This window comes from Amphiura filiformis, chromosome 20, assembly GCF_039555335.1.
Source record: "Amphiura filiformis chromosome 20, Afil_fr2py, whole genome shotgun sequence".
Taxonomy (NCBI): Eukaryota; Metazoa; Echinodermata; class Ophiuroidea; order Amphilepidida; family Amphiuridae; genus Amphiura; species Amphiura filiformis.
Window position 1 is genome coordinate 7,435,957 of NC_092647.1, and position 21,248 is coordinate 7,457,204.

At 36.8% G+C, this 21,248-nt stretch overlaps 1 protein-coding gene across 1 annotated transcript in view; it reads right to left on the reverse strand.

The window, feature by feature from the left end:
* Positions 1-859: 859 nt before the first annotated feature.
* The window catches only part of LOC140141766 (transient receptor potential cation channel subfamily M member 2-like), a 48,346-nt gene continuing 27,957 nt past the window's right edge, over positions 860-21,248 (reverse strand). The window contains exons 15-24 of the mRNA XM_072163634.1: positions 14,242-14,393; positions 13,789-13,921; positions 13,201-13,332; positions 11,558-11,660; positions 10,908-11,056; positions 10,402-10,579; positions 9,637-9,763; positions 7,687-7,919; positions 5,048-5,244; positions 860-4,768 (exon numbers count right to left, since the gene is read on the reverse strand). Of these exons, the coding sequence (XP_072019735.1) occupies positions 4,415-4,768; positions 5,048-5,244; positions 7,687-7,919; positions 9,637-9,763; positions 10,402-10,579; positions 10,908-11,056; positions 11,558-11,660; positions 13,201-13,332; positions 13,789-13,921; positions 14,242-14,393 (1,758 nt within the window). The 3' untranslated portion in view covers positions 860-4,414. The remainder of the gene's footprint in view (positions 4,769-5,047; positions 5,245-7,686; positions 7,920-9,636; positions 9,764-10,401; positions 10,580-10,907; positions 11,057-11,557; positions 11,661-13,200; positions 13,333-13,788; positions 13,922-14,241; positions 14,394-21,248) is intronic.

Consider the following 21,248-nt stretch of genomic DNA (forward strand, 5'->3'; position numbering starts at 1 on the left):
CCATTTCATATGTTTTGATCGCACCAATGTGTTAAATATAGATAATTTTTTATTTAAGTTTCATAAACTTTCATAAATCGTGACCGTTATTAGGTATTTGGTACAATGGGCTTATTGTACATAACCAGCTATTTGAATATCAAACCAGTTATGTCATTTACCATAGAAATTCTAATGCCTTCATAAGTCCCTGGCAACAGAGTACAATAGGTTTGCAAGCTCCTAAATTTGGACTAAATATCATAATAGTTGTTCCCGGTTTTCTCATGTAGAAAAATGGCAAACCACGTGACCAAAACCAATCCTAAAACTGATAACTTGAAACGACCGAATCTCAATAGGAGACTCAACAGGTCTTACGTAAGCTGCCAAGCATATTCAATGGAATTACAAAAACCAAAACTAAACCAAACACTTGAACTGCATCATCATATAATATGATAATTGCAACAATCACTCATTCCCCACCACCACTATACCACACAACCACCACGATGCATGATTTATAGGATAGACTGTACAAGGAATTCTTCATTCGTATAATGTTATAAAGGCCTGGAGATATCATGGTTAAGTTAGGTTAACACATCGGACTGCAGACGTTCGAGTTTATAAGCGACTCAACACACGATGAAGATGGACTTAAAAGACATTGGGACGATGATCCTAAATAATCATTTTATCATCGTCTTCTTAGTCTATTGTTCTGTTTGTCTATGTGCGTGTTTTGTGTATTCGTATATGTATAATTTTGTATAATTGTTTTTAATGCTTACACATTAATGTTGACGTTAAAATGTTGCCACACTTCACAAAACAAAGCACGTGTATAAAAGAAAGAAAGTAATATTGCAATATCTGATGAAAATACATTTTGTCTAAATGCACTTAAAAATTTATTCGAATATAAGTTGATTGCCATTTGCTTCATAAAATAACTTAATATTACTATTACTGTTAACAGAGTAACAAAGACAAGATACCAAACAAACAAAAATGTCAAACAAATACGAACATAGTCAATAGACACACAATATTTTATAAATTAATTAACATGATTAAGGCAAGGAAAAAAAAGCGTGCTGCGCGCAGTGCTTTCCAGCGCGTTCGGATCGCGTATTGGATAATTCATTTTCCTTGGCAGGTGGATGCATTTTTATTGCTCGTATTTTCCAACATTTTTAGTGAAAATTTTTGTTACAAAAATAACAAAAATCACGAGATTTATTCCTCGTGTATGAAAGAGTTGAAAACTGCGTATTACTTGTTGCTCGAAAAATTGTACAAAATGATGCACATGCATCTAATGCACTCACGACTAATGGCTCATGTACTTGTACTGATGCGTCAATTCATTCTTCCTGCGGGACTCATGCATTAGATGCATCACCATTTCAATACGCGTGCATCATTTTGTAAAATTTCACTCTCAACAAGTCGTTATTAATCTTAATATTAAAGGAATGGAGGTTTATATCCCTGATACGGAGATAACCGCTAAAGGCCAAGAAAAGTTTTGAACTTTGCCTCTTAAACTCGCGCGTACATGGGCTCTTATTGTATTAAATCAGTTTTAACCCCCCCCCCCCACCCCTACGCGACGAGTCCATTTTGCGCCTTTTTAAAAAAATTAAAATTGCCAAAAAGGAGTCTTCAGGAGACTACCAAATCACAATCTTCCATGTTTTATGGACGGACGGACCTTTCAAATGACTCTAAGAATCACCAATATCTGTAAATAATTGCAATTATTTTGTTATTTGTTTCCCTTACTTCGCTCTCGTTTTATCAATCAAAATAAATCTGCCTTTTGGCCAAAATAACTGATTGAACATGAATACAATAATTTCCGTCAAATTCAATCAAATTTTGGCCAAAAAAAAACCCGTCTGATTTTACAGCAAAGGCAGGGTTTTTTTGTCGCCGGGGCGAAAAAAAAGTGGCTAAAACACAATGGGCTTGTATATTGTACAATAATACATTGAAAGAACTGTATCGTCGGAAACTTAATTGTTTGGGTATTTTAACGCCACAACTAAACATAACTAAATAAAAAGTGTGGTTGACCACGCCGTTCTTGAAATATAAAAATTTTACAAAACTCCCTTATTTTCAAACCTTTCCACGGATTCAAATAGCAATCGATGATTTGTATTCGGAGTGCTTATCACTGCGCTTGTATTTCAAAAACGGAGTGGTCAATTGTCAAAATTCAAAAAGTATGTGATAGATGATTTATTCCTTAACCACACCAGTTATTTATTTATGTTAAGTTGTGGCATTAAAATACCCAAACTGATAATTAAGTTTCTAACGATACAGTTCTTTTAGGGACACCCTGCACAACCAATGTTGAAGTCGTGACCTTACTTTTCCACATAGGGATTGTGAATTTCAAACGGGGTTACCTGAATCCCGGGACCTGAATGTCTTCCACAGGATGGATTTTAACTGGAACAGGCTAATAAAAATCACGTGTTTCGCATAGCTTTGTTTACTGATGTTTGAAAATTAATGTCCTTGAACTTTTCTTGGATATAACGTAACATAAAGAACAGGTTGCATAAGTTGTTAACATTATTACATTGCCTTTCCTAGAAATTCTTGAATAGTTAATTAATATGCAATAATCTTGAAAGGAATAAATAAAGAATAGAAAGCTTAATTATATACGCAAACCATCATTCTCCAAGAAAAAAGGTAACCAAAATAGATGAACATAATAATTCAATTTCGAGCGAGTAATTAAATAGCGAATAAGGACCAGATCAAAATAATCATTCATCAATGTATAACCTATTAATATGTTGATACCCTGTAGGCAAATATACCTTGCAACATGTACAACAAGTAAAAATGATATACTCTACACACTTCTTGGGGATCTTTGAAATAATTTTTTTTTTAAACCCATTATTAAAGTAGCCTGACAGGGGTTTGAAGTGTTAGTCGACCCTTTAAATGTGGGCACACAAGATATATCCTTTTCTCCTGGGTCTTTTCTGCAAAATTAGGACATTGAATTTCACGTCACACGCCATGCGAAAATGAAAGTTAATAGTGCCCTTCCATTCTGCTTAAGTTATGTCAGAAAGCACTAACAAGAAAAATTAAAGAAGGCACATTTATTCAAGTTGTAGCTATTTTGGTTTGTGCACATGACAATAACCTCATTCAACATGTACAATCATAGCATGGAAATACATGATCATAGTGAGTGCCACGGACAATGGGGTTTGCTATGATTAACATTGACTATGTTGACGAAAAGTGAAAACTTTAGCTCGATAACTTCCTTATTTCTCATACTTTGCCGTCACTGATATTTCAAATAAAATAAAACATTCTTGTTGTCATTATGGTCACCTTGCTTTTCAAAATCAACCCTCACTTTGCCTGCAAAAGCGTGTAAAGTCATGATTCAACTGCATATCTTAAGGACAATGTCGGGTGACCCGGGTCACCACGGCCATTTTGTTCATTCTAGCGTTTCTAGTACATTTCCATTTAGAATAATTTTAATGTCCAGCACAACAAGGTCACTGAGGTACATGAACATTTTTATAATTTATTTTTTAAAAATATTCTTCCAAGATGCGTTCAGGTCCGTTGATCCCATCGTCTCTGATCAAGCACAACGTCCTCTTAATTTTACATCTCATCAGAATTAGATTACAATAAATAATAAGAAATCACACAAGGCAGCTTTTCAGATACGACAGTATGTGATGCAGATTGCAGATGACGATATAATACCTCAACAATCACCGTCGTATTCCATCGATGTATTGCATAAGTGGATGTGTAATGATTGTAATGAGGGGGGGTTCCAAACGGCGTGCCAAAAAATACTTGTTCCCACTCTCGGCCTGCCAAAATATCTTTGCCCATCCGCCCTTCGCACATGCCAAATATTTGGGATCCCAATTTGCAAACCTTAATGGTCTAGATATATTATATTGCGACCGCAGCATATTTAAGAGTTTCCGTACTGTTTTTCTAGGCTTTTTGGAGAGTTTTATTTAAAGGCGTCCCGTGAATTTGTGCCAAAAATTACTTGCCCACCTCTCGGCTTGGAAAAGTTTGCTTGCCCCCACTCTTGGCTGGCTACAAAATACTTACACCCATCCACAAATTTACCCTCTCCATGGATCATAATTATTCCACAGCCACTAATCTACTAATATTTTAAAATCGTAAATATGTTAAGAAACGTATTTTTGTATCCAAGTTTGACTACACGTAAGTCATATTGTAGGAAACAAAATACCGCCTATACCGAGAAGGACTGACCTATGTCAATTCGCGTCACTCGGCCGAATAGAGCTACACCTTCCCTAACTGTGTTTCATTGAATTTTCAGGCCTCTTTCCACGAAAATATTTGAATTCCAGATACTTCTTCCTGTGACAAATTATCCTCTATACGGGTGTGTACCTATTTTCTGTGATGACATTATGTTGATTTCGTATGCAATGTAATCATGAATCAATTGTATCTTTTGGTTCGGTTTCATCTTTTGGTTCAGGTTCATGAGTTGTATCACCGTTAACAAGGTTAGAGGCGGAACTGTTTCTTTCGCCATTGATAAGCTTTCCACAGCTTTTTGAAACTTTAGACGAGGCGATTTGCGTTCTCCATTTGCTGCCTTTGCGTACAGGGCAAGTGTAGGCGCGTCAGGAATGTCATGAAATGCGTCGTCTGCGCACATGTCTAATTCCTTTGGTGGGCCAAGTTTTTGTATAAGTAGTGTTTGCAGGCTTTCAAGCTGAATAAAAAGATAATAAATAGGAAATCAATGATAAACAATAATAAATAATAAAGAATGAATGTCGTTATAATTATGACAAACATCAATATAAGTAATGAATGAATGAATTAAGTTCCATTACAGATCAATTAAAAAAATCGTAATGCATAATTGATTTTTACTCTCTCATTTTCTTTTATAACTTGTTTGCGCCTCTTATCCCAATTGGAAGTTGAGGAAAAACTAAATATGGTTTAGCTTAGTATTATGCTTATGTTTAAAACATCAGTAGGTTACCTTTTCATGAATTAAATTCACGTCTCCAGCTAATTTAGCCACGCTTTCTGTCAGTTCAATTATTCGTCGGTCTGTATTCTTCATTCTCTTATGCGTATCCCGTTGTTCTCTTTCCTGTTGATTCGCCAGGTAATCTTCTCCTTTCACTGACTCCCATGTCGTTATTTCATGCAAACTGGCTTGTGTAAGAGGCGGCGCTATAAGTGATAAATATTAATCAATTGTACCAAAGGCTTTGAAATTATCACGTTATTGCACTGGAATTAGGTAATAAGCTGCATTAATTAGAGAAATGATACCTTTTGAACTCAAGTACAGATCTAAATGAACTATTTATTAAAAAATGATAGACAGTTTTCGACATTTTTTGAATGACAAACTGGGGGTCGAAATATTTTGTACGGGGATGTGCTACGCAGACTTTCGGATGCTGACTTTCTCTATTCTTACTTTCTGCAACTCGCCAGCATACCAATCTTTCACTAAAAGCACCCAAATTTTGCCCGCAATTGGCGCTTTTAAAGGCACTTTGCCCGAATGCCCCCATTGGGCGCATTGGACTCAGCTGAAAGCCCACATTTGTTTTCAGGATCTGTGCATCGATATACCAAAGTCTGTGCGAAGGTACCCCAAAACCGTGGCACATCCATGTATACTTTCAACCAGGAAGAGCCCCTCCCCGGGGTCAAGCACTCGCAACTCTTATCATAGTTGTGTTACGGGTCAAAATGGTGCCATAAATTGATAAGTAATTCTTAACACCCTCTATAACTAACCCCTTATTTCTCAAAAATCGACTGTGACAAAGTCTAATACACTAGCCACAGACTGTCCAGTGGAAGCGTAAACAAACACGTACTATGCATGTGTTAGAATAATATCGAGGGTTCAGAACCAGAAAGCCGTAACTCACTGTGACCAGATCTCACAAAATGAGCATAAAGTTGGCTCCTTACTTTGGTCTTCAAATATCAATATTTCATCCTTTTTGCTCATTTTGTGGGACCAGGTGATTGTGAGTTGAGGCTTTATAGCTCGCAACCCTCGATATGATGGTCCTCTTAAGGTGGCTGTGTACTCTCAGACATGCATGTAGTAAAAGTTCAATAACTTTGTAATTATTCGCGCAAAACATATAAAAGTATACATTTTTATGAAGGCAAGACATCAATAAATCTTAATATAAATACAGATTTGGGGTAAAAACAACAATTTTGAAGAAAATCACAAAAAGTGAGTTTTGGCAATATTTGTTAGGTACATCATAACAAAAAACACTCTTTCCAAAATATTTTATTTTGTTTTTAGCTCAATCTTGAGGCTCCATACCAAAAACGGTTTTTTTATTCTTTTGATATTGGCCTTATTTTTTGAGATATTGACCATATAAGGCATCAAAATGAACTTTTAAAATTCAAAAACGCCTATTTGCACAAAATGATGCCCAAAAACGGAAATAGACCAAAATATAAAAAAATGAGAAAACTGTTTCTTGAGTCGATCATGCTTTTTACGATGATCATATTTGCTTACCTGTAGATGCTGTATTTATTGAGTTATCGTGTACCTAAATCGTCATTTTACCGAGAAAATGATCATTGAAATAATGGCCGTTGAAGTTTAAAGTGGTCACATTTTGCACTTTCATCGAATCTCACAGGAGAATGCGACAGTTGTCGTTTTTGAAACTTATATTACGTGAACATCGGGTAAATCCACAGCCCCTTGAGAAGTTTGAGCGAAATCCATTCATAACTTGATATTTAAATCGGGGAAAGAACTTGAAAAACCCACATTTTATCAGCTAAAACGGAGCCATTTGACCACTAGGTTTTTGTGAAATCAGTGCTTCCGTGGTGTTTCCATAAGATGCGCCGCGCATGCAGATAAGCGTCGCGTATTTGTGCGTTAACAAATTGCGCGATACGCAACGCGATGAGTTGTTGCGCGCGTGTACCTTGCTGGTACAACAAAGATTTTCTTTCCTTTTCAATTTCAAACACGAGTGGAATAGTGAAATAAAATCCTTAAAATATTGCAGTTGGAGTTTACAAATCTGGATTTTCATTCCTTGTATTTATAAAAAACATAACAAGGTACAAACATATCATAAAAACACAATTTTGAGAAAGAAACAATGGCTAGAGTACACAGCCGCGTTAAGTGGGGATTAATATTAATGGTTGATGTGTGGGTAGGCTAGTCCCAAATTTCGTGACATTTCTAGAGAGCCAGAGGATGATTTAAGCACTTCCCACCACGCCACTGTGTTGACTTGCGGTTAGCACAGCTGTGTGAGTGAACATGACACGACTGCTCGCACATATCATTGACGGCCATGGTTAAATTTGAATTCAGACTGATATATTTACAATAAAAACGCATTCACAATGCTGGTCGATTTCACATTTTATGTTACCTACAGAAGGTGTGAATTATCCTTCATGCATACATCACTTTAGATCTGAAATCGACCAACTAATAATGACACACGCACAATTCTTAAACAACATCTTTTGCACAGAGTTCAATGGGATTTGAAAAGTAAAGTGGCAGTTGAAACTCTGGTGATAACACGTTTGCAGTGCATGATGGGGCTTCCTTAAATCATCCTCTGCTAGAGAGCTAACATGACTTACAATCGTGGTTATAAACGTTTCTCTTGCGGCAGCAGGTGCAGTAAGCCGATTTTTGGCATTCTTTGCATGCCAGAACCAGTTTCTTACACAGCTCTTTCGTTAACAGATACAGGTGACTCATGATAATGAATGGTGGTGGAAGAGGTGGTCTTTTGTAGTACTCTCTGATTAGCTTGTATCGTTGGTATTTCCAATATACGTCCGTGTTTTCTTGCACAGTTGTGAATGTATAACTGGATGGGAATATTAGAAGAACAGGTTAAAAGCAGGAGGGTGAAAGTGCATAGGAACAATGCCGGAAACTACGTCACGCTATTGTTCGACCTAGGCTACATATTTTTTAACGCATGCGTGTTCGTCAATACAGCTTTAGTCTCCTCCACCTTCGCAACACGGTACGTGGAGTGTCTGGAATCACAATGACGGCGGAGGAGAATACTAGCTGGTCAAACAGTTTAATTTTATCAAGCATATAATACCTGAACAATCACCGTCATTTGATCTATTTACTACAGAATATACTCAAAATATAATTTTAAAATAGTAAACCTGTTAACTTATATATTTGTGTACTAAAATATAAGGACACGTGAATAAAATCATGTCGAAGACAAAATGGCCGCTAATCCGCCTATTGTGAGACCTAGGATACATATTTCGAAAGAGGGCAGCAGACTAGGATGCCTATCCCATTGTCTATTATTCCTGTTAAAAGCCTATAGATGAGTTGACCTCAATGTTTATCAACAAAGGCAAGGGACTGGTATATCGATATGCTTGAGTGAACCCCATGCATGCACTACACTGTTCAATAGCCTTATTGTGATGTGGCGGGAGTTTTAAAAGCATGGGTCCTGAACAAAATATGATGCGCGCGCACACTGTCAAGCAAAAAACAATTGAAATTGTGATGATGCGTTCGCATACCGTCAGGCATTGACGTCAGAAATCAACTCATCTATAATAGCTTATAATGTGGGTATATAACTATAGAGAGACATACATGTATCATAATGATTCATAATACTGAGAGCGATTGAGAGTCTGAGAGCGATTCATACTTATGCGCAACAGAAAATCGGACGCCTGGTTCTGGCTCCTACAGTTTCATTATTTATTTAATGTAATCGTACTATATGAAATATTAGATAAACTAAGCCACGTATGGGACATCGATTAAGTTAACACTATCATAATCTTACTTGAACATTGCAGAAAAGCCATGTTTGTGACATTAGTTCAGTTACAGTCTGATAAATTGAAATTTGCAATGAGATTTTTGTTGCGTCGATTTGTTATTAAGTTTGTACATTTTAACTTGAAGAGCCATTTTTGACATTGATTAATTTACATCGTGATGCAATCTTACTTGAACATTTCAAAACGAACCACTTTTGTGACATGATGGACATCGATTACGTGACAGCTTCACGTATGCGTTAACTTTCACCTGGGAACCAAGGGAGAACAGTGCCAGTGCATTGATTGGTCACCCCAGGTTAAATAAGAATAATTATAGGGGGTATTACACCTGCCCAACTTTAATGCCTATTTTTGCATTTTCTCAAACATTATAGCGCATTGGGGACAAGTAAGATATGTATATTATAGGGGCAAGGACTACAACTACTGCACTGGAAATTGTATTTCAGCACAGACATCAGTTGTGGAGTTACAGTCAAAAATGAGGGAAACCCAATATTTGATCAATAAATCAATAACTACTTGCTTTGAGTTGCTGAATTTTCAATAGAGTAGTAGTAGTCCTTGCCCCTGTAATATACATATCTTAATTGTCACCAATGTGCTTTAATGTTTGAGAAAAATGCAAAAATAGGCACAAAATTGGTCAGGGGTGTACATGTAGTACCCCCTTAAATTAAATTAAATTAACTTGCACATTCCAATAAAAAGTGCCACGTATTTTTCATAATATTGATGTAATCTTACTTGAACATAGCAATAAGAAGATTGAGAAGAAGGACGTTGCTAAGAAACAGGTATATAACCAGCAGGATTGCAGCAAACACTGGATTCTCAGGACAGTCTTCATCAATATCCCTGTTGCACTCAAAATCTAATGAAGACAATAGCGTTAAAATGGATTTTTTATTAAAATTAGGAATAAAACACGGGGAAACATTTATTTGTTCATCCACGTCTGTGGGCTCACCTCAAGTTCGGTAAGGACGTCAATGCCTTTTCGATGTTGCGCCGACATCCTTTGTACGCGTGCGTGTACACTGTGCGTAATTTAATTTACGCGAGTGATTCGATGCTGCGATCAGCGAATACACACCTACGTCACCGAACATGAGACGGAAAACCAACGGGGTATGGAGAAGAACGAGACGGATATAGTGGAAGTGAAAAAGAGTAAGGAATGAAAAATGTTGGTTTAAGAAACCGCACTCTAGAAACAAAGGCAAGGGACTGGTATATCAATATGCTTGAGCGAACTACACTATTCAATAGCCTTATTGTGAAGTGGCAGGAGTTTTAAAAGCACGGGCCCTGAACATGATATGACACAAAATATGATGCGAGTCAAGCGGGGATTCAAGTCACCTTTACTATCTTGATGAAAAGACATTAAAGGTTGTGATCAGATGTTTTCATGTTGTGTTTCTAATTTACATTGAGGCTTACCATTAAAAGAATGTTTCCAAATTTTGAATTAAATTTAGTAAAATTGATAAATAAAATCGCACTTACTATCTTCAGCTTCTAATCCTTCACCAAACATCTGAATATATGGACGGTAAAACACGCGTTGCAATGTCTTTTGGTGAGTCGCATTGTTACTTCCTGGATGTAACACAGCTTCACTGGCTACGCCGTATGCTACGAGAAATACCAATAAGATACTCACGAACACGGCCAGATCTGCAAACTGAAGAGGATAAGAAAATTAAATTGCGAAAAAGAACGACAAAATCCAAGATTTAATTGGCTGTTACCATGGTTACAGGACTTAAAGAAAGTGGGATTTGTTTCGGAAAAGTGTAAAATGGCGCCCAAAGATCCACTGATTACAAGGTACAACCCATAACGCTGCGCCAATGTACATTAACAGTGTGACATATCATTGTTCCCAGTTATACACAATATCTGTCTAAATTATAAACAAAAACGTACGCTAATTGAGTTGTGCTAATCATACGTCAATGCTGCGAGAAAAGTAGCCGCAATTCGAGGCCTGAAGGATTCAGGGTACTTACCATTTTTTGTATCATGATAAGTTTCGGTCCCAGATGCTTATTCGCTGAAAAGATGTGTAATAATCTCATATAGAAGATAATGAGCGCTATAGCGAGCGTTATTATTGTGGCGTCTTTTCTGGCGCCGGGAATAAGACGTAACACACATCCTAAAGAAAAACAAACAAACAAACAATGAATAATATTACTATAACTTTGTTTCACGTGGTTTACCCCCCCCCCCACAATCACACACCCCGCATTTCCGACCCACAGCCATTATGTTTCTCATTTTCAAGAATGTGGTTAACAATATGCACAGTATTGTCTCATTTCGTGAACAAAGGCCACACAGTAATTGTTACCTTGCGTTTGCTTTATAATCGTTCACCCATCTGAAACTATAATACCAGCTCATTGCTCATTGCACAGGTAAAACAGAAACATATGTGCGTGGATTTAACCAGAGAAGATCTGATGTAACATAGTTTGGCTGTTTTCAATGAGTGTTATCTTGGTTTAATAGCTTTTAATGGGGTTTAAGTCCTGCAAAGGTCGTGGTGAATTCTACTGTAGACATGACTGCATCATGAGCACTGCAAAGGTCGATCATGTTTGCTGTGCAACATAACTGCACTATGGTATACTCTCAAATATGGTGTAATACCTACCTGTAATGAACACGACACTCTTAACAACATCAACGATATTCCAAAAATTGCTGAGCCAAAGAGACAAACGTTGACGCAACGATTTTGCGTCTTCCCTCCATATCTGGAGATTAAATAGAAATATGAGTGAAAAAGAGGGTTTCTGCCATACCGGCTGGTAAATGAAACAATCCATCTTTCACCTCGTGAATAGAAACACATCACATACAAACTTACTCGCCTTCATTATGAGATAACTCAGAATATATGCATTTTAACACTTTCATTCTAACACTAGCTGTGTTGTTAATATTGAACTACATTTGACAAGTGGGGTAAATAAAAAATAATAAGTCTTTATTTTCCACATCATCATCATCATCATCATCATCAGTCGGCTGCGGAGCAGGCGACTACAATCTTTCTCCAACTATTGCGATCTTGGGCAAGCGAAACAATTTTGTTTGGCTGCAACATCCCTCTAACATCAACATAAAACAACAAGCAAGGATATAAGTATATAAAAAAACACGAAAGAGACCAAATGACAAGTAAAATGACATGGAGGAGAATCATGAGATGATCGAAAGGCCATGAAGGCCAGAAGTGGTCATCCCCCAAATATCTATCACAAACACGATTTAAATAATGTTTTCGTCACCACAAAGGAAATTATCACCAATGAAATGACCTAAGCCTTGAAAATACCCGTAAATAAATTCGCCTTCTTTCTATGTTTAAATACTGTGAAAACGATTATTAGCTCTGAAGCAATAGGCGTATTAATAACAGCTGCGTTACTTTTTGTGCAGACTTTACATCGATTTTGACTTCGGTGCACGGCTTGCGAGATACCATTTTTCTTATGAAGACACTATCGATTTTTTCACAAAAATTCCACATTAACCATAATTTCAGTCTTCATTTTCACTAAATTCAAAATCATTTTTGCCGTAAATAAAATTAAAATAAAAAACTCTTCATTTTAAACAAGATCAATTGTACCGCGATTGGGTATTACGAATCGTTATAGTAATGATGTACATTTGATATTCATGTTATTGTTTTATACTTAGGATGCTTCAGTTTCTACACAAGAAATATTTCATTGAAAATTCTCACACTCGGCTATTTCTAAAAGGTAACCAGGCTTTCTAAATCTGTGCAATAAATTAGCATAAAATAAATCTTATTTTAATATTACTTTCAGAAACATTTCATTATGGCGTATATACTGCTGTGTATTGAACCCATTACAAACAAGTTTTCAAACCACTATGTCGCGTTCTCTCTCGATGTCAGGTTAGTGAACCACAGCAGTGCCTTGTCCTCCGGCTAAATATTCGCTGTCGAATTGACGTAATAAATCGGATTAACTACCATAGCAATAGATGAATACAATTTTGACCACATCGCCCTTCACTACAAGCAGGTTGCACTCATCACCTGTGTATATCTGCAATCATATATTAAATACAATACCGCTCTTTTCAAAGATACTAATCTTACAGGTGCGACCGCGAGTGATCAAAATGACATGGTTCAATGCATAGGTATCGCGTGAACGTTGTAGTGCAGGGCGATATAGTCAAAAACTGTATTAATCTATTGCTCTGGTAGTTAATCCGATTATTACGTCACTTCGACAGCGAATAGTCACATACCTGTCTGATTATTTCCGTACACAGTGATATAAACCACACAAAGATAACGTATTCCAGTGGTGTCGGGTAGTGAGTGTTTAAGCCTTGTAGTAGTACGTAGCTATACAATGCCAGGAATGCAAATGTAGATATCTATAAGATATTTATACAGATAAAAAGTTGCGAAATTATGATAGACTTTTTGAATTCGGCACCACCAGAATTGGTTCCATTATTTTTCCATACCCTCTGTACTCCCCACGAGGAGTCGAAGATCATAATGATAGCCCAGTCAAACTTGGAATATAAGGGGCTAATCCACCACTGATTGCAACAGAATCCATTTAATCACCATTCCATTCATAAAAGCATGTGAAATATTGTCCCAAATAGTGCAAAAGTGCCTAATTTGCAAATCCAAAATTACCACTTATGCAGGGATGTAATTTCATAGGTGGTCAAATCTGGTTAAACGACATGGCCCAATATCCAGGACTATTCTGCTATTATTGAATCCGAGGAGTGCTCATTGATGCATATCTTGCATTTATGCGGATCTTGCTCCAGTGTGGACTCGCCCTCTGTTATAGTAAGTAAATTAAATCTTACCACGTTGTAGAGGAATATAACCATCGGTACAAGGAAAAATGCTTGGACTCGACGCATCATTGTTACTTTGTATGGATCTTCTTCAACCTTCTTCTTTTTACTGCTTTTTATTGCTCTCCGCCGAGTGAACCCGCTGTGAAGAATGAGTCAGATATGATTATATTATTAAAACAATTCTGAACAGAGAATACGGTATATAAAAAAAAAAATACGGTGATTGAGCTAAGCAATCAAGTGAGCTCAATCGGTAAGACTCCGGTGCATTGATTTTTGGCGATGCGAGTACGAACTCCGGCACGCAGTCCATGTTTGTCTAACTTGAAGAATTGTGAATACGATTAATAGTTCTGTAGCTATATGCGTATTTGTAACAGCTGAGTTACTTTTTTGTGAAGACTTTACGTTGAAATATCCTTCCCACATATGCAAAGTAACAAACATGAAATGTCTTACCTGGTCTGTGCGGTGTCCTCGACACTGCCATCTCTCGAGATGCCTCTTGCTAATAATGATGGTAGCCATCGCGGTGATCTGGCAGATGTGGAAGTTCGACGCACAGGCTTACGTATCAGTATTGTACCCTTTGATGTACCTCTGGGAAGGCTCTATCAATAAAGCACAATGTTAATCTGTATATCATCGCTATTATGTCACTGTATCTGTTTATGTCAGCCAGTTGGAGAGGCGGGGTCGCAAAATTGCTGATTTCATGCCCACTCATTTCCCCTCTATTTCTTTATCTGTTTCTTCATCAGTGGACTTCGGTTGTATATATAAATGCGCATATATAAATGCGCACGTGACATCTACAAGTCGCCATACCGTATTAAACGATATAAGGTACCCGGATGTACATAAACTCCCCGTGCAAAAGTATAGGGGAAAATGACAGGTCGCAAGGAAAATTGCTTTTGCAAAAGAGTGGCATTGATTGCAAAGGGTAAAATAACTTGACCCGAAAGATAAACTCTTTATTAACGTTTTCCATCACGGAAAAAAAATTAACTACGGAAAAGCTAGATATAGCTGATTTACAAACTTATATTTCATAATTTCCGTGCTAAATGGGCGTGCCAATTGGCCATATCTATGACGTAGTGCTGGTTTCATACTATCATGCTGCTTGCCACCGAGCGGCGTGACACACGCGCATTGTAGACAAACAGACACAATCAAGACTTGTGAATGGCTGATAAGTCATGCCTCTTGTCGCAACGGCATGAAAGTATGAAAGGGGACAAGGTCAGAACTGTGCAGGCGGCGGATGACATGATCGAGCCGGCAACTTGTGAAACCGCCCGGCCGTATGGCATTTTCCAATATGGAGGGTATTCATTACTACGTCATTGGTGTGATTGCTCATGCATACAATTCCTCCACATAGGCTGTTTAGCTTATTCATGAAAGTGGCCTCTTGACATGATATAACAGTAACCTTTATGTCATTAGTGAGGCCCACTTACAATGTTCAACACAAAGTGAACAATGCTATAACTTGGAGGACAAACAAACGAACACCGCCAAATTCGACTGACGTGTGTACAACGTGGGAAGCTATGGGGAAATTGAAGACTCGCTCTCTGATCATGCATGTGTTTATGGTTCGGTTATAGCGGTTACTTAGCAACTCTCGTTCCGCTTGGGTTTATTGCATACACTCTATAGTCGGTTAATTTTGTGGGGTTCATTATCGAACCCCAACGGTTTTAGCTTGTATTTATATTATTTATCAACATAGGCCTATTTGTTTGTGATATTTCAAGCGTTTTAAAATTTCAAAATAATCCCATCCAATTAGACGGTTGACGATGAAAATTTACTGAATTTAGAGAATGCAATGCGGACAATGCTACTAAAAGCGGACAAATGGTAAACGTGAAAGCAATCTAATACAGACAAAATCGGGCAGATTCCGCTTTTCAATATCACACCACAACGCTGTCGAATTCGGCACGGTACAGCGCTAGCAGTAGATACCCCCGGGGGTCACTCCCATTGTGGCCTGTACACCATCCGCGATAATGAAAACCATAGGGCCTGCACTTTGGCTCGTTTTTTGCAGGTTTACATGGTCCAATAATCACAAGATGACTGACATGTGGTAACAAAGGAAGCAGTCACTGCAATTTGATTATGTCCCATATGATTGGCCATTCAAGACACCCATGTGAATATACTATAGCGGGCTTTTCAAAATATAATACCTGTTTGCTTGATTGCATTGACAATACCCGGGAACAATAGGCCTACACACAGTATATGCATTGGACAAACTTTTTACAATAAGCATGATAAGTGATGATGTGCCCTCCAGATTTATACATCGTTCGTCTCGCACACTGACAACATTTGATTGAATGGACTGTTACGCTACTGCGCCGTGATTACTAAAAGCATGCAGGGCCTCTATACCCATGTACAGTTTATCCCTTACATAACCTATGTCTTGAATACGCATAGTTATGTAATAATCGGATTAATACTATATATATAGCAGTAGGTAAAAACAAGTTTTGAATAATCCGCGCTACAAAGTCCCATTCAGTGATCCCAGCGAAAGTGAAAAAAAATCAAATTGTTACGTTTATAAATTTTTTTAATGAAAAACAAATGGCAAAAAAACAAAACAGGAAAACGACAGTATTGACGAAGTTGAAGCCCCATTCAAATACATGTAGCTTATTTATATACTGTCAGTACCGGTATATAAATTACAGACTCACGTAAATGCATTATTTTTTGCCTTAGACACACGGCTTTCGGCTGAACCACTGCACTAGCAAGCTTTGTTAGCACATCTATGACAATGACGAAAGGTACAAAATCAGCCATATAAGGCCTTTAGATAGCAGAAGACACCAAATGACCAAATTGGTGTTTTATGACCTTTGACATTCTTTTGTGGCGAGTGACATGGTCTTTCAATTCACGGCGAGTGTCCTTGACAGGTTTGACTATGCTTCAGTGGTCATGAAAGAATTCAAAAGATAACCTCTGCCCCAATAATCCCAAGCAATTGTCTGAAACTGCTCCTCGGATCATAAGAACTCAGTCCTCAAATGATAGTCATAGTAATGTCCAAAATATAAAAATTACTGACTATCATTGAAGACCGAGTTCCGCAGTCTAGTATCCAAAATCTGAATTTTGATGATTTTACGATCGTCGGGATGAAAAAAATCAAAAATCACTGAATATTCCTTTAGTTCCCTCCTCTCCTTACCCTGGCAATATAAATCAAAGAAAAATAAATAAAACAAGAAAAGAAAAAAAAAAAGACAAAGAAAATTAACCAAATTAAAGACTTAATGTACGATTTCCTTCAAATTTTAAATTTGTCATTATATACTCAAAATGCTGAAATAATACTAGTAATAATTATCGGGAATGGTTTCTGTTAATTTTGAGCTGAAATAATAAGGTAAAGTGAAATAAACACTGCTTGTTATTTTGGCCGTTTAACACGCAGTTCTATGGGAGGACATTATGACTTTATGTCGAACTTTGCTCTATTTACCTACAAACACAAGCAATTTGGCTGATTCCATTTAGGTGCAAGTTGTAAACATTACAAATATGCTAAAAAATCAGGTTTGAAAAAAATTAATCAAATTCATATTATAAGATCGTACATTATGACTTTAAGGGATCTGGAATGAGCGTTTTGAGCGTTTCGATAGTATTTTTTGTGGGACATGAGAGCACATCAGACATTTCGAATTGCATTCTGAATACGAAGAATGTCTTTCTGAGATCAAATAAATTTCATTGAAATTTATGATATAATACAAATTTTATGACAAATTATTAAAATTTGATATTTTTCACATTTTTGATATATAACAGTCTCGAAGTAAATATCATAAATCTAATGATATATTCTTAAACAGTCCCTGTCATACCATACATGTATAGTCCTATGTATAGTAATTGTGCTTTATCTGTTTTGTGCTGTTTAAACAAATAGTTAAACATAATTTCCATAAAATGTAAGCTTTTACTGTCAGATATGTCCCTTTTAATTTTGAGCAGAACAAGTGAGGTAAAGCAAAGAAAATTGGAATTTACTACTACTACTACTAGCGCCAAAGAATGTTATACGATTGTAAAACGGTACGATCCTTTGGGTGTGTGTGTGTGTGGGGTGTACGTATGTGTGTCCTGCACGCGTATTTTTTTCTGTAACTATAATGGGACGCAATACGATACCGGTATGTTATAAGAATCAAACTTACAAGAAAAATGGCTCTTGTCAAATCCTACAATTCTGTCAGAGAAAATATGCATATTTGCATTACATTTTAATTAATTGACATAATTGATTAATTAATAAATATTTTATTTAATGATTTACCATAATTCCAAACATGTCAAACAATGTGTCAAATTAAAGCTAATGAAATGCTTTATAAATTGGTCAGATAGAGCACATTTTGCAGAATGCATTTAGTATTTTAGTTACATGACTCCAAACATTCTATTCCAATTTTTTGCTATACACGCATAGGAGCTGTACTTTTAAAATCCGCGCCTAATCAATAACAATAGTCTTTCACTCCATTGTCAAACCTAGAGTGTGATGGTTTTGTAGCAGATGACAGTGCTCATTCAAGCCTGTCAAGGTCAGTTAGTAGCCACTTGCTGAATGGATGGCCATTATCAGCTATCAAAGAGATGCCTTGTGCAGCTGCCAATCACAGTAGAGGTTTGATAACATTTTGTTAAAAACCAAAATGTGATATAAGGACAAAGCTGTGCATGTTGGTACTTAATTGTTTGGATTCTTATGTTGAAATGCCCTTGTATTAGTATTTTTATGTGTAGTGTATATTGTTCATAAATTATATAGCTTAAAGTATGGGCATTTTTGCTCTGTTGCACTGTACCATTATGGAATATGAGCAAATCAATTACCGACACAAGCAGGTATACAGTGTATTATTTTATTTTTATTTCGTATCTCAGGAGCATAGCTCACTTGGTAAGGCATCAGAATTTGGTACACGAGCGCTTCGAACTTTAAATCGGAAGGTGGTGAGTTCGAGCCTCATCACGGTCACATTAATTTTATAAACCAAATATTGTTCGAACTTTTCATATTTGTTTTTCTTTTGTTGTTCCTTTTTTTGTCTTTTTTTTCTTGTTTTATTTAATTGTTTCTTTATTTTCTTTGATTCATATTGCCAGGGTAAGGAGAGGAGGGAACTAACGGCCCATTCAGTGATTTTTTCATCCGGACGATCGTAAAAATCATCAAAATTTAGATTTTGTACTAGACTGCGGAACTCAGTCTTCAATAGTGGAAGTAAAAACGGATACTATGGCCAGAGTTCTAGGGCTAGTCTTCAATGATATAGTCAGTAATGATCATTTGACGACTGAGTTCTAAACTGAGTTCAAAACTTGTATTCACCTACTGTTATAGCATTAGTCCGATTATTACCGTACACAACTTCGCCAGCATATTCAAGACATCCAATGCAAACAATCACCATAGATTATGACGTATCACTGAATGGGGCTTTGTAACGCGATATATTCAAAACTTGTATTCACCTACTGTTATAGCATTAATCCGATTATTACACAACTTCGCCAGCGTATTCAAGACATCCAATGCAAATAATCACCTAGATTATGACGTAGCATACCGTAAATATGGCGGAGTACTCAAATTCATTCAACAAAAGCATGATTAGAAGCTATTCAGTATCGAAGTTACGTAATGTTACTATGTCAACGGGATCACGCGCTAGAGTAATGAACCACGATCGAAATGATCACCACATAAGGTATATGGCACTCGAAGGCATACCAAAGTAGCGTGATCCGGTAACCAAGAGAATTACGTAACCACTTCGATGCTGAATTGCAATCTACTGCGACAGCTCGTCTCACACACATAACAAATGCACTATTATACGATCAAATAGGTTGACGACATCGTTTGATTGAATGCACTGCATTGCGCCATGATTACGGTGAAGGACACCGGTTCAAATCCTTTGTATGGAGCCAATCAATAATTTCACGCACATCCTCTATTATTGCCCAATTATTGCCCGGGATGATTGCACACTGTAAAAGAGCTATTGTTATAATGTTTGATGAAATCGTGTTTAACTATTTGCTTAAGAACGGCACAATACAGATAAAGCAGACAGATTTACTACATGTGGTACATGTATAACCATGGAGGTATATAAATAAATGGAGAGTGATCGCCAGAATTCTAATCTCCTAAGTGGAGATTATCCCGTTACCTCTATTCAATGAGTCACCAAACTTGAATTGACCAGCCACTTCAGCCAAGCTATTGATCTCCACGATGGTTATGAGCCTCTACCATGGTTCATTGATTGTCACTCCCAAAATTTCCTCATAGGAATTGACCCTACATTGACCCGTATCGTAAGCCTTGTAAAGGAGACTGTATAATGACGTCAGCTAGTCAACCAGCTAGTTCAAAGTCACCAGTTTTGATAGCTTATAGTTTCAATGTATGATCGTGCGAAAACCCGAAGAAATTCTGATGTTCTGTTCTCAAGTTATGAAACTGTTTTCTACACTAGTTGTGCCGTAACTTGACAAATATACTTAGTTTTCATGTTCATATATCAAGCTTTTAAGGGGGTCTGAGGGAGTTCAAATATAGTGCAAATGAAAGCGAAACGTTTTTACCTTCCGATTGTGAAACAATTATGTTGGGCCAATTTGGGCCATTTGAGTTACGAGCGAGCAAAATTTACCGGAAGTACTTCGGAATTCAAGCAAAAGTGATGATCAGACAATCTTTTCTAGAGAGAAATTGATTTACAGAATGGATAGGCCCTATATACTTTGTTTAAACAGTTTCTCATAGTTTAGTGTATGATAATCGTGATTTTGGTTGAAGCTTCGGGTCAAATTGATTGAGTGCCATGACGGATATGTCATGTTATTGTTTTTAAACTTTTAATTCTGTAGGCCTATTGTCATGAAATCGTATAGGCCGCCTAAATCATCATCATTAAACTTCTCATTGTATAATAAATAATTATCAGTATTTAGGCCTAAATGATTATTAATATGATTAGGAGGCTATCATTTTCTTTGGAGGAGGGGTTCCAAATATACGGGGTCATAACTTTTGGAAAAAAAGTCATAATTCAATTTTTCATGACCAAAATGTAGGGAGTCACGAGATGACAACAGACAAGGTGTTTCTTTTTTCAAAAAGACTGATTTCTTGATGCAATTTAAGCACTCAATTTTTGGCGAAAATGAGATTTTGATATCAAAATGTTATGAAACATGAGCACTTAATTTCCAATAAGTATAAACTTCATTTTACCCCATTGAAATCAATAATAGTGAAACAGACTTCACAATGTAATCAGCTTAGCATAATCAATATAAACCTGAAATTGCCTATTCAACAATAATTGGTCATAACCAACGTAGTACAAAAGAGGCTTGGC